The 12,745-nt window shown below is 31.8% G+C and overlaps 1 protein-coding gene across 2 annotated transcripts; it reads right to left on the bottom strand.

Annotated features, from left to right (window-relative positions):
* Positions 1 to 4,430: 4,430 nt before the first annotated feature.
* LOC132720234 (uncharacterized) lies at positions 4,431 to 7,769 on the bottom strand. 2 transcript variants are annotated; one of them, XM_060704325.1, is made up of 4 exons: positions 7,611 to 7,769; positions 6,823 to 7,045; positions 5,577 to 5,621; positions 4,431 to 5,005 (listed from the first exon to the last, which is right to left on the bottom strand). In XM_060704325.1, exons 2-4 carry the CDS (start codon positions 7,030 to 7,032, stop codon positions 4,886 to 4,888), a joined length of 375 nt encoding a protein of 124 aa, XP_060560308.1. In that variant the 5' UTR covers positions 7,033 to 7,045; positions 7,611 to 7,769; the 3' UTR covers positions 4,431 to 4,885. The 2 variants fall into 2 exon arrangements, with proteins under 2 accessions (XP_060560308.1, XP_060560309.1); XM_060704326.1 differs by having other exon boundaries at positions 7,607 to 7,733.
* Positions 7,770 to 12,745: the final 4,976 nt, after the last annotated feature.

Here is a 12,745-nt window from a genome sequence, read left to right as displayed (position 1 = left end):
TTTCCCTTTTTGTTTTGGTGTTAACTGAAAAATAATTTTTTTAAATTGTTTTTTAGACATTCCCGGGAAATACTTGTAAAAAAAGAAATTTCCCAAACCCTGTGGGTTTTTTACAGAACTTAGTTAATTTTTTCTTGAAAAAAAATGTTTTTTTCTATCTATAATTTTTCCTCCAAACAATATTAATTTCGTTCTAGTTTATTTTTATTTAAAGTTTTTCTTATTGGCCAAAATAGGCTTACTTTTCCGGGTAGATGTCCCACCAATAAAACCTTTTTTTCGGGAAAGTAATTTGGTCTATTTCTCCAAAATCTTCTTTCATGCAAAAAATTGACCCTTTTTTGGAAGTTTAATTTTTTTAAAATTTTAATTTAAATAGAAATTTGAGGGCACTGAAAACTTTTACTAAGAAGGATATGATATCATGTTTAGTTATATTTAGATATAATGAAGCCTCGTTTTTTCTTTTGTTACAAAGCTTTTCACTCAAACCGGACCAAGAAAAACTCGAAAATACAATTTTCACTGTTTTTAGAGTACATTTATTTATTATCTTTTGCATATCTTTCTGTGTTAAATGCTCCCGTTGAGCTATGTAAGACATTCAAAAATATTTTAAAGGCTTTTGAACCTCAGTGGAGTTCCTTTAATTATGAAAATTACAAACTAGTAGTAGAAGCAATCGGTTACAAACGGCTATACCCTTTGAAAGTTTGTGAAAAAAGTTTTTAAATCTTCCTGTGTAAAATAGTGTCATTATGATGATAGTATGATTGTTAATGCATTTTTGTATTGGTTAATGTATAAATTAATGATCAACATTATTTTTTGTCCAATCACATTGCAGTATTTTTCAAATTCTGCTTAGTCTGACTTTGGTTAATGTGTACTCACAAATTTCTGCTTAGTCTGACTTTGGTTAATGTGTACTCACTTAATAAAATTTACTTAATCAGTCGTCTAAAGGTCTCAACAGACGGTAGGATTTAGTTGTTCAACACAACACTAATCAGAAATAAGCTGTACAATTTTCAAAGCAATACAACACTTGTATTCAGACCGTAATTCTACATTGTAGGAATAATCTGATATTTCCCTAAAAAGTTCCCTCCCAATTGAACCTTTACATTTTTTTTTCACTCCATGAGTAATGATTGACACAAACCGAGACTCAAACCTTGGACCCTTAGAATACCGTACTGCAGCTCTACTGACAGTAGAGTATCCGGCGCCCCTGATTATAGAACAGTTCAATACCGTGACATAATCATTTTCGGAATAATTTGGGATTCGAACATACCACAACTTTGGGTCTCCTGAAGAGTTTTTCAACATCATTTTTACCCCATCTTACTACTATGTTTACCTTTTAGCCCTACTTGGTCTGGAGTACACCCACTATCAAAAGAGAGATACTTTGGCAATCTGTAACTTGTCATTGCGGGAGGTGTGTACGACAAGATTTTCAAAATAGAACATGTACTGTCCCTTACATCTAGTATTAAGGTTTACGAATTCAAGAAATAGTAGCCTTCACATGTACGTCTTAGTTTTAATTGGTGTTGTACTTCAAAATCCTACCGTCTGTTGAGGCCTTTAATTTATAATTTAATTTATTAATATATAAGGGAGGAGTGAGAGGTGTGCTTTGCACTCTGAAACGTAAAATATGTAGGTACGGCATAAGCGGGAATCATAAACAACCACAAAAAAGTGACCTGTTTTTCAAAGGAGCAAATCAATAGGGCTTTTTTAAATGTAAGTGAATAACTTGCATCAATCTACTTAATGATCAACATTATTTTTTTCCAATCACATTCTAATATTTTTCAAATTTCTGCTAAGTCTAACTTTGGATAATGTGTACTAACTAAATAAAATTTACTTAATCTGTCGTCTAGCCAGTCTAACAAATTTCATTAATGATCAACATTATTTTTTGTCCAATCACATTGAAGTTTTTTTCAAATTTCTGCTAAGTCTAACTTTGGTTAATGTGTACTAACTAAATAAAATTTACTTAATATGTCGTCTAACCTGAGTCTAACAAATTTCAATAATGCATCATATTAGGGAGGAGTTAAAGGTGTGATTTGCACTCTGAATTGTAAAATATCAAGGTTTAACAAAACAATGCCAACGTAAAAACAATTTAGCAAAGTCAGGTGTTTCTAACTGTTAGGATACAATCAATTAATTTATTACATAGATAATACATGTGGGGCATACAGAGACAAATGATTACATAGTAACTTTTTTTTATCCTTTTAACTCTAAGAAAAATGTCTGTTATAAATTGCTGACTGTTTTAAACTTCTTTTTTTTCTAGAAAAAGTAACCAAAACATAGTTTTCTTTCAGTTGATAGGAATGAACTGCATTAACAATCCTTGATACTAAGAATACAATGATTACATTTTTTGGCTGGAAAACTCATTGTAAATGGATCCCCTCCACCTGTAAACTTAGATTGACACACAGAAAAACTTTTTTTTCAAATCTATAGGGATTTTAAATGTTAGTGAATAACTTAAAGCTAATAACGAATTTGTATAAATTATTTAACTAATGTATTTTCTCGCATTTTCCATTTATTTATATAGGCTGTACACATTTCAATAACTCCATTGTTTTTACCTAACTGCATCATTTTTTCCATAGAGACATGATAGTTTTACTGTAGATAAAGGTATAAATTCTGTGACATTTCAGTAAAAAATGTGGCTGATTATTTGTTGATAGGGCCATTTATTTAGCTTATCTAAATGTGATATGTTAGAAACTTGACAAGGTGTAGACATCTTGTAGAGCGAAAGGGCGGAACTATCGGTGATTTAGTGAAACGCCTTGTTTTTGGTTGAAAAAATAATGCTGATCATTAAATAGGTTAATGTTAAATAATATGCATTAACAAAATAATTGGTCGCCTGCCTGCGGCAGGCTTGACCAATTATTTTTGTTAATACATATTATTAAACACTAATCTATACATATTTCACATTTCAGAGTGCAAACCACACTTCTAACTGCTCCCTAATATAATGCATTATTGAAATTAGTTAGACTGGTTAAACGACTGAATAAGCAAATTTTATTTAGTGAGTACACATTAACCAAAGTTACACTTAGCAAGAATTTGAAAAATACTGCAATGTGATTGAACAAAAATAATTTTGATCATTAATTTCACATAGTTCACAATTTTCAAATCACATTTAACATTTATCATTTCTATAGTTATTCTCTTTTTGTTCCTTATTAAGTTCAACATTTAACATGGCATTGGCATTCTAGCAATTTTATGTAATAACTCATTTATGAACATTAATGCTATTTACAACTACAACGCTTTAAGACAGACTGTCTGACATTAAAATCAACAAGGAAATAGAATTTAAAAAATATATAAAAATAGCTCTGTGGCTAATCATGATCTTTTACTTAAAATTACTTAAATGTCACCACCCTTGGTTCGAATTTTGAGGAAGCCTTCCAGCGAGTACACGGAAAATCAACGGTTCTACTTAGGTGCTTCTCGTGCCCTATTCAAAATTTGGGTGCTTATACCGATGCTAGAGGACGTGCACGGTAGCTTTCATTTACCACTTCTTTCCATGAACATGCTGCAACATTTTAGGTTTTGCGGTTTTGTCCATTCTTTAAGGTTTCTTTTTTTTACCAGTCACAGTTTTGCACACTATTTATCCCCCGCCGATATTGTTTTGGCGTTGGGGATATTGTTTTGGCGTTATCCGTCCGTCCGTCCATCCGTCCGTCCAAATTTCGTTTCCGCGCTAGTTTTAAGCAACTATACTGGCTGGAATTCAACGAAACATTATGGGAATCATCAATACCAAGAGGAGATGCGTAAATCGTCGGCTTGTTCCAGTCAGACCCTTTAACTCAGAGTTATGGCCTTTGATTAGTTATGCAGTATGCATACAGGGCAATAATCGTTTCCGCGCTACTTCCCTGCAACTACTGGCTGGAATTCAACAAAACTTTATGGGAATCATCAATATCAAGAGATGTGCATATCGTTGGCTTGTTTCGGTCAGACCCTTTAACTCAGAGTTATGGCTCTTGATTAGTTATGCTGTATCCATATAGAGCAATATCGCTATTTCTTTGCAACTGCTGTATTGATTTCAACAAAACTTTATGGCAACCATCGATACAAAAATGCAATTTATATCTCATTGGCATGTCCGGATATTACTATTTAACAAAGTTATGACTCTGTTATTGCCCTGAATATTTATCATGTACAATGAATATTACTGTTTATACCATGATAAATATATATATAAAAAGCCTTATGTCTTCAGTTGTTGTGTAAGTAATAACCTGTACCTTGCGGGGGATATAAATTCAACGAATTTGCTTGTTAATTACGATATATAATGAAGTGAATATAAAATACAAAACCAATAAATTTATACTTGAAATTTATTAACAAAAAAGGTAGAATCTAGTAGAATATCAGTTTAAATTTAAGGTTCTTACAAACACGTACACGTACTGTTTGGTAAACAACGTTAAATTAATAGCGTCGAAAACTAGAAATACATTTTTTATATTGGATAAAGAGAAACTAAGAATACAAACATCAGAGTCATGTGTAAGTTATCACTAGAGTTGCAAAAACTGTCATCTTTGTCGACTAAGATGACGTCACAACGTGAAAATAACGCTCTTTTATTATTGTGTAGAAAACACTCATTTGTTACATCATGACATCACACAGTAAACAAGAAGCATCATGTTTCAAAGTAGCTAGGTTTAAGTCTTTTTTAATCAATCACACAAAAAAATCATTCATACACATGTGAGTAAACTGTTCAATCTCTAATTAATCCGGGATTATAATTATGTTGAGATTGTATTTATAACTGGCCAGCACAGGTACTGGTACAGGTTTTACTGCTCACTGACATCGGCATAGGTTGTTGGCTGAATGGACCACGATAAACAACAATATCGCATGTTTCCTTGCATGTATGTCCCTGAAGAAATAGAAATCATGTTGTTGTTGTTGTTGTTGTTGTTGTTATTTATTCATTTATTTATTTATTATTTATCTATTTATTTATTTTGCTATTTTAAATTTATTTTATATTTTAAATTGTAGAAGCATCACAATTACAGAACGCTTAATACAGTTATTTATTTCATAAAATTAAAACCTCAAGCACCGGGTTGCGTTTCACGCTGAAATTAGTCTTTAGACCATATATGAGACAATTTTACATTTCAAAGAAAATATTCTATATTATCACTCCTGTGACAGGATTAGCAATTCAGATTAACATTAAAGCACCCGCTATAATATTTCTTAATTTTAAGGAGAATTAATTCTATTTTAAATCTTAAGTTTTTCACTTAAGATAAAATGTTTATTGAAACAGTCTTAAATTAGCATTAAGTTGGATACACTTAAGACTTTCTATGAAACGCAGCCCAGATTTCGCCCTTTGGAACAATAGTACTGTCTTTAAAAAGTATTATTTGTTTTGCAACAAATGGCATCAAAATAAATTGAAACTTGGAAGGAATTTAAGAGATATTTATACTTACTACATTTACTCTGAGTTTCATGTCATAATTGATTCCATCCACAATCTGAAGTGAAAAAATAAAAACATTGAATTTTACTTAAATATGTCAATAAAACAAAAACTTTTGGTTTATAACTAACACGAAGTTTATATCCAACGCCCGAAACTTTAAAACGTTGTCGTGCATTGTTGTTAAGGCCCACATGGAAGATCGGTTACTTACTTACTTCCTTCACTCACCCACTCACTCACTCACTCACTCACCAACTCACCAACTCACTCACTCACTCACTCACTCACTCACTCACTTACTATGCGTTGCGTTTTTTTGCTTAACTTTTGTTAACTAGTTTACTTTTATCTTTACTTAACTATACTTTACTACGTATTTACTTTACTTCCTTACTAGATTCAAAAACCAACTGGCAAAACAACATCAAAACCAACATAGTTGTTTGTTTTCTGAACAAAACTCATGTGTAAACGTAAGACAAGATATTAAGCAAGGAAACATCTAATTTAAAGTTGACACTGTAAAAGTCATTTCAGAATTTTTATTATTAAACTTTGTCATATTCTTGGAATTGATACAAAAAAAACAAAGTTTGCCATCTTATTAAAAAATATGGACGATTTAAGTTAAACTTTCGTGTCAGTTAAAATGAACAGCAACTACATGTACAAATAATTCTGTTTTAATCGGTTAATTAACAGTTTTACTTATTTCATCTTTATCTGACAGAGAGAAAGAAAATGTGAAAAAAAATGGTTAACTGAAACGATTATTTGTCAGATTTGATAAAACAGAAAGAGGTTGGGTTCAGAAAAACGATAATATTTGTCATCTATCAATGGGGTGTCCTTATATCTTCATAAAATGAATATCTAGGTATAATTCTGAACATTTTCAAGCACAAAAAAGTACCATTAAATAAAACTGTAAAACTGCCATATTTTCACACATTTAACACTAAAAGGTACATATCAATTTGCTAAAGAATTTTCTTACAAATGAAAAGGCATACCGTAATCAGCCCAGACCAAAAGGAATATAAAAATGTTTAAACAGTAAAAAAGGTTGGCTCCATGTAGGGCTTGAACCGTCACCATATGCAAACTCTTTATCCTCACTTAAAATGAATATTCTTTTATATTAGGCATCTGATACCGTAACTTTGAACAGGACAGGGAATGACAAATAGACACTGCTTTAATTAAAGGAAGCTCCGAGCGTTCCAAAGAAATGTTGAGATGTTTTAAATTACCTGCTCCTTGACGCATAAAATGCTATCCAGTGTAATTCCAATGCCGTTGCTTGACAGGGCAAAGTTAGCAGCCGCTATATGTTCTGATGTTATTGTTTCTGCACAGCCACCATATCCCCCGTACATTCCTCCACCTCCGGGAAGTACCATTGACAATGTCTGAGCAATGCAGCAGACAACAAATAAACCACATGTAGTTTTGATTGACATTTTGCCAGAACGTCTGAAATAGAATTGAAATTGCGAATCATTATTGATTTATCAAATACGCTCTAACCTAAGAGAAAGAGAGATTTTAATTAAAAAAAAAACAATTAAGAAAAAACAAAGGGAAAATAAGTATCACTAACGAAGTATGTAAATAAGCATCGTCAATAAAAAGTAGGAAAATAAGCAGTATAAGGAATGCATAGGTAATTAAACATCGTAAATAAAACATATATGAAAAATACATGTGAAAATAAGTATCATTGACAAAACATTAAAATAAGCATATGAAATTATCGATAAATGGTTTTTGGAAAACAAAAAGAATAAGAGGTAGATGTATCATTTATTAAAAAGTAAAGCAATCTTCGTTAATGCAGCATTTAAAATAAGCACATTTATAAAGTGTCAGAACAAAAAGCATCCTTCATAAAGCATATCAAATTTCCTGTCATTTATTCAATGCACGTACAAAGTTTTATTTTCGTGCTCACCGTTTATTGTAGTAAGAATATGTTTGTCGCGTTTAATCATATCCTTGAGTAAACAATACAAATAAAATTTAAATGAAACTTACATACCTTTCTGTTTCAGTTCCAATGTTTACGTAAGAATGACTTCCGTAAGATATGGTCAACTAAATCTGCACCTTGCTTTTATACCTTATGAAACCGGATATTGTTGTGAAAGGAATGTCGTTTCTCGTCAATATAACAATTTTTACATATAATATGGACCTTTTTCTGTGACGTAGGTATGATTATGTCTCCGCCCCTCTCTCTACGTTAAGCTTAATTTGTTACTGTTGCTAACAATCGTTGGAGGACAACTTGTGACAGGCTAATTGGTGGTGTCGTTAATGTTGTCAGCTGCGTAAATTAAAATGCACTTTTATTGGACATAAACCCACACTAATGCTGCTATGCAGTAAGAAATGCGGATATTTAATTTTTGTGTTATTAAATGATGACTGATGATTAACTCTTTGTCAAGTCGCATCTCCTTCCGATACTACGAATCAATCTTTGTTACATGTTTCGTGATTAAAATGAATTAGAGAAAATAAGAATCCATAAAGAAAGTCCAAAACGGCAAAATTGAAAATGTTGCAGACTCGGTTTGATTGAAACTGTTCATCGACAGTACTGTTAAGCGCAAACTACCGTACACAGCCGCTAGTTACGGCTTAAGCAGAATTCAACATTTAAACATGAAATGGTTAAATTTTGAATTTACAAACAGCCTCAGATGTGTTCATACGGCGGTCATCATAGAACCTCCAATGGGACACAGTAGTGTCATTCCATGAAAAGCGACTTTTGGTCCCTAAGTAATAGAAAGCGTGTGCGCTAAACAAAAAAACAACAACGGGCGGAACTATACAAAATTGAATTTTAAAAGGGGATCAGATGTTATTAAGCCTTCATATCACAGATAAGACGTCAAAATATGGCAACATATCCTAAGCGTGATTCAACATTATTCAAGAAGGAATATTGGAACCACCCTAATCGAAAAAGCCAAATAGTTGAAAATAAAAAATACCTCAAACACAACAATAATGTCGTGTTGAACGATCTTCAAGGATCGGAAAAATAATATCTCTGATTGAATGTACGAGGCGAAATTTTACAGCCTCCACACGGCACAAACAACGCTGATGTACGTGGCGATAAATTAGAGAAAATAACAATCCAAAACGGCAAATTTGAAATGTTGCAGTTATCACAAGAATTACTTTGTCTTACCATTTTGAGATACTGCTTTTCTTTTTCTTTCTCCATAGAAATAAAATATCCCCTATCAAAAATACTTTATCAATGTTAATAATAATAATAATAATAATAATAATAATAATAATAATAATTTAGTGTTGCATGTTTTTCTGTACTTTGAAAAAAAATACATGAAAGTGGATTATAAATTTTATTGTTTTTGTTTATTTTTTGCCTGAATTCTTAACATCATTTGTGTATAAAACTTTGAGTTTCAGAATATTGCAAATACTTTATCACAGGTGTTTTTATTATATTTAAAGGAAGACATAAAAAGCACTAATTTCAAATTTGATCTTTCTTCAATTATTTGAATGAAAACTGTTGAAAAAAATGGTTATTACTAATATCATCAAGTTACTTTATAACCAAAGTACCAAGAATAACCAAATATTACAAATAATACTTACATGAGACATCTCTGTTGTATGCAAGTGTTTTTCACATAAATTTCATAGCAAAATATTTTCTTTATAAAATTACAGGTTTTAATTTTTCTTGTCATACAAATGCTTTTCAGTAGTTTTATTAACGATTTCGACCCAACATAGCATTTTGAATTTGTGTGAAAATTATTATCCAATTTTTACCCTTTTACTGTGTGGTAACAGAAAAATATTGATTTAACTATAGTTATAAACAAAGATGGTTGCCAATCCTGTGAGGTTCATTTCAGAACTATAGTTATATGTTTCTTGTAAAAAATGTCATTTTCTATCTATGAATAGTTCCTCCATAACAAATATTAATTTCGTTCTAGATTTATTCTGTATTTAAAATTTTTCTTGATTGGCCAAGTAAGGCTAAGAGCGAGGTTTGGTGCACCATTAACCGGTTTAAACTCCCCAGCAGTCATTATTATGCTGCTGACCGTTCCAAGGCGGCGCCCCACTGTGTTCCTCAGATGTATGTCTTATGTTGTTTCATACTGTTTTGGTGACACTTTTGCTTGTGTCCCTTGTTGTTTTCTCGTCTACGGTAAGTATCTTCTCCATTGCCTCTAGTTTTTATTTCTTTGATTACTCCCCACCCCCTCCCACCCGGTCTCCTGTCCCTTCCCCTTTGTGGGCCTATTTTTATTTTCGTTGAATTCCTAATCAGTTACAAATTAATTATCATTTAATGATTAACCTGTCCGTGCTCTGTCTTTGCCCTGTCCTGTTTTTGTTTGGGGTCCCCCTGGGCTCCTTGCCATTGGTTCTTGTTGCTGGGTCATGTGGGGGTTGCGTTCATTGAACGCCGCCTTTCCTTGTTGATCTTGTTTATCATATTTTACATTCACGGTAGATAGTACCACCAGGATACAACCTTTAATTCTGGTGAGTAGGTTGGTCTGATTTCTGCCAATAATCTCCTTTCATGCACTAAAAATTGACCTTTTTCTGGAAGTTTAATATTTTTAAATTAATTAATAGCAATTTGATGGCACTGAAAACTTTTACTACGAAGGATATGATATCATGTTTAGTTATATTTAGATATAATGAAACCTCGTTTTTTCTTTTGTCTGCAGCATGTACTTTTCTTATTTATATATATAGAGAAAAACTCGAAAATACAATTTTCAATGTTTTTAGAGTACATTTATTTATCATCTTTTGCATATCTTTCTGTGTTAAATGCTCCCGTTGAGCTATGTAAGACATTCAAAAATATTTTAAAGGCTTTTGAACCTCAATGGAGCTCCTTTAATTATGAAAGTTACAAACTAAAGTAGTAGAGGCAATCGGTTACAAACGGCTATACCCTTTGAAAGTTTGTGAAAATAGTTTTTAAATCTTCCTGTGTAAAATAGTGTCATTATGATGATAGTACGATTGTTATTGCATCTTTGTATTGGTTAATGTATAAATTAATGATCAACATTATTTTTTGTCCAATCACATTGCAGTATTTTTCAAATTTCTGCTTAGTCTGACTTTGGTTAATGTGTACTCACTTAATAAAATTTACTTAATCAGTCGTCTAAAGGTCTCAACAGACGGTAGGATTTAGTTGTACAACACTAATCAGAAATAAGCTGTACAATTTTCAAAGCAATACAACACTTGTATTCAGACCGTAATTCTACATTGTAGGAATAATCTGATATTTCCCTAAAAAGTTCCCTCCCAATTGAACCTTTACATTTTTTTCTCTCCATGAGTAATGATTGACACAAACCGAGACTCAAACCTTGGACCCTCAGAATACCGTACTGCGGCTCTACTGACAGTAGAGTATCCGGCGCCCCTGATTATAGAACAGTTCAATACCATGACATAATCATTTTCGGAATAATTTGGGATTCGAACATACCACAACTTTGGGACAGTTTTTCAACATCATTTTTACCCCATCTTACTACTATGTTTACCTTTTAGCCCTACTTGTTCTGGAGAAGACCCACTATCAAAGAGAGATACTTTGGCAATCTGTAACTTGTCATTGCGGGAGGTGTGTACGACAAGATTTTCAAAATAGAACATGTACTATCCCTTACATCTAGTATTAAGGTTTACGAATTCAAGAAATAGTAGCCTTCACATATTAAAATTTGCTTGTACATCTTAGTTTTAATTGGTGTTGTACTTCAAAATCCTACCGTCTGTTGAGGCCTTTAATTTATAATTTAATTTATTAATATATAAGGGAGGAGTAAGAGGTGTGCTTTGCACTCTGAAATGTAAAATATGTAGGTACGGCATAAGCGGGAATCATAAACAACCACAAAAAAGTGACCTGTTTTTCAAAGGAGCAAATCAATAGGGCTTTTTTAAATGTAAGTGAATAACTTGCATCAATCTACTTAATGATCAACATTATTTTTTTCCAATCACATTGTAATATTTTTCAAATTTCTGCTAAGTCTAACTTTGGTTAATGTGTACTAACTAAATAAAATTTACTTAATCTGTCGTCTAACCTGAGTCCAACAAATTTTAATAATGCATTATATTAGGGAGGAGCTATATGTGTGGTTTGCACTCTGAATTGTAAAATATCTAGGTTAGCAAAACAATGCCAACGTAAAAAATAGGCAAGGTCAGGTGTTTCCAAATGTGAGGATACAATCAATTAATTTATTACTTAGATAATACATGTGGGGCACGCAGAGATAAATATTACATAGTAAATTGCTGACTGTTTTAAACTTTATATTTTCTAGAAAAAGTAACCAAAACATTGTTTTCTTTCAGTCGATAGGAATGAACTCATTAACAATCCTTGATATTAGAATACAATGTTTACATTTTTGGCTGGAAAACTCATTGTAAATTGACCCCCTCCACTTGTAAACCTAAATTGACACAAAGAAAAATAAAAAAAGTCAATTGTTTTTCAAATGAGCAAATCAATAGGAATTTTAAACATTAGTGAATAACTTGAAGCTAATAACGAATTTGTATCAATTAATAATCTCAAATGTATTTTTCTCAGATTTTTTTCCAGATATTTTATAGAAACATGACAGAGGTACTGTAGATAAAGGTATAAGTTCTGTGACATTTCAGCAAAACATGTCACTCATTATATGTTGTAAGGGCTATTTATTTAGCTTATCTAAATGTGACATGTTAGAAACTTGACAAGGTGTAGACATCTTGTAGAGCGAAAGGGCGGAGCTATCGGTGATTTAGAGAAATGTCTTGTTTTTGGTTGAAAAAATAATGTTGATCATTAAATAGGTTAATGTTTAATAATATGCATAAACAAAATAATTGGTCGCCTGCCTGCGACAGGCTTGACCAATTATTTTTGTTAATACATATTATTAAACACTTATCTATACATACTTTACATTTCAGAGTGCAAATCACACTTCTAACTGCTCCCTAATATAATGCATTATTGAAATTAGTTAGACTGGTTAAACGACTGAATAAGCAATTTTTATTTAGTGAGTACACATTAACCAAATTTAGACTTAGCAAGAATTTGAAAAATACTGCAATGTGATT

The sequence above is a fragment of the Ruditapes philippinarum genome, unplaced genomic scaffold (assembly GCF_026571515.1).
Source record: "Ruditapes philippinarum isolate M1 unplaced genomic scaffold, ASM2657151v2 ctg5168_1_1_1_1, whole genome shotgun sequence".
Lineage (NCBI taxonomy): Eukaryota > Metazoa > Mollusca > Bivalvia > Venerida > Veneridae > Ruditapes > Ruditapes philippinarum.
This window is presented reverse-complemented; position numbering and strand designations above follow the sequence as displayed.

Excerpts from the sequence above, each read along its gene's own strand:
- LOC132720234 (XM_060704325.1), bottom strand. The coding sequence starts at position 7,032 with ATGTCAATCAAAACTACATGTGGTTTATTTGTTGTCTGCTGCATTGCT. Across the intron at positions 5,622-6,822 it reads TTTTATGCGTCAAGGAGCAG|ATTGTGGATGGAATCAATTA; the intron begins GTAATTTAAAAC and ends TTTTCACTTCAG. Across the intron at positions 5,006-5,576 it reads TGAAACTCAGAGTAAATGTA|GGACATACATGCAAGGAAAC; the intron begins GTAAGTATAAAT and ends CTATTTCTTCAG.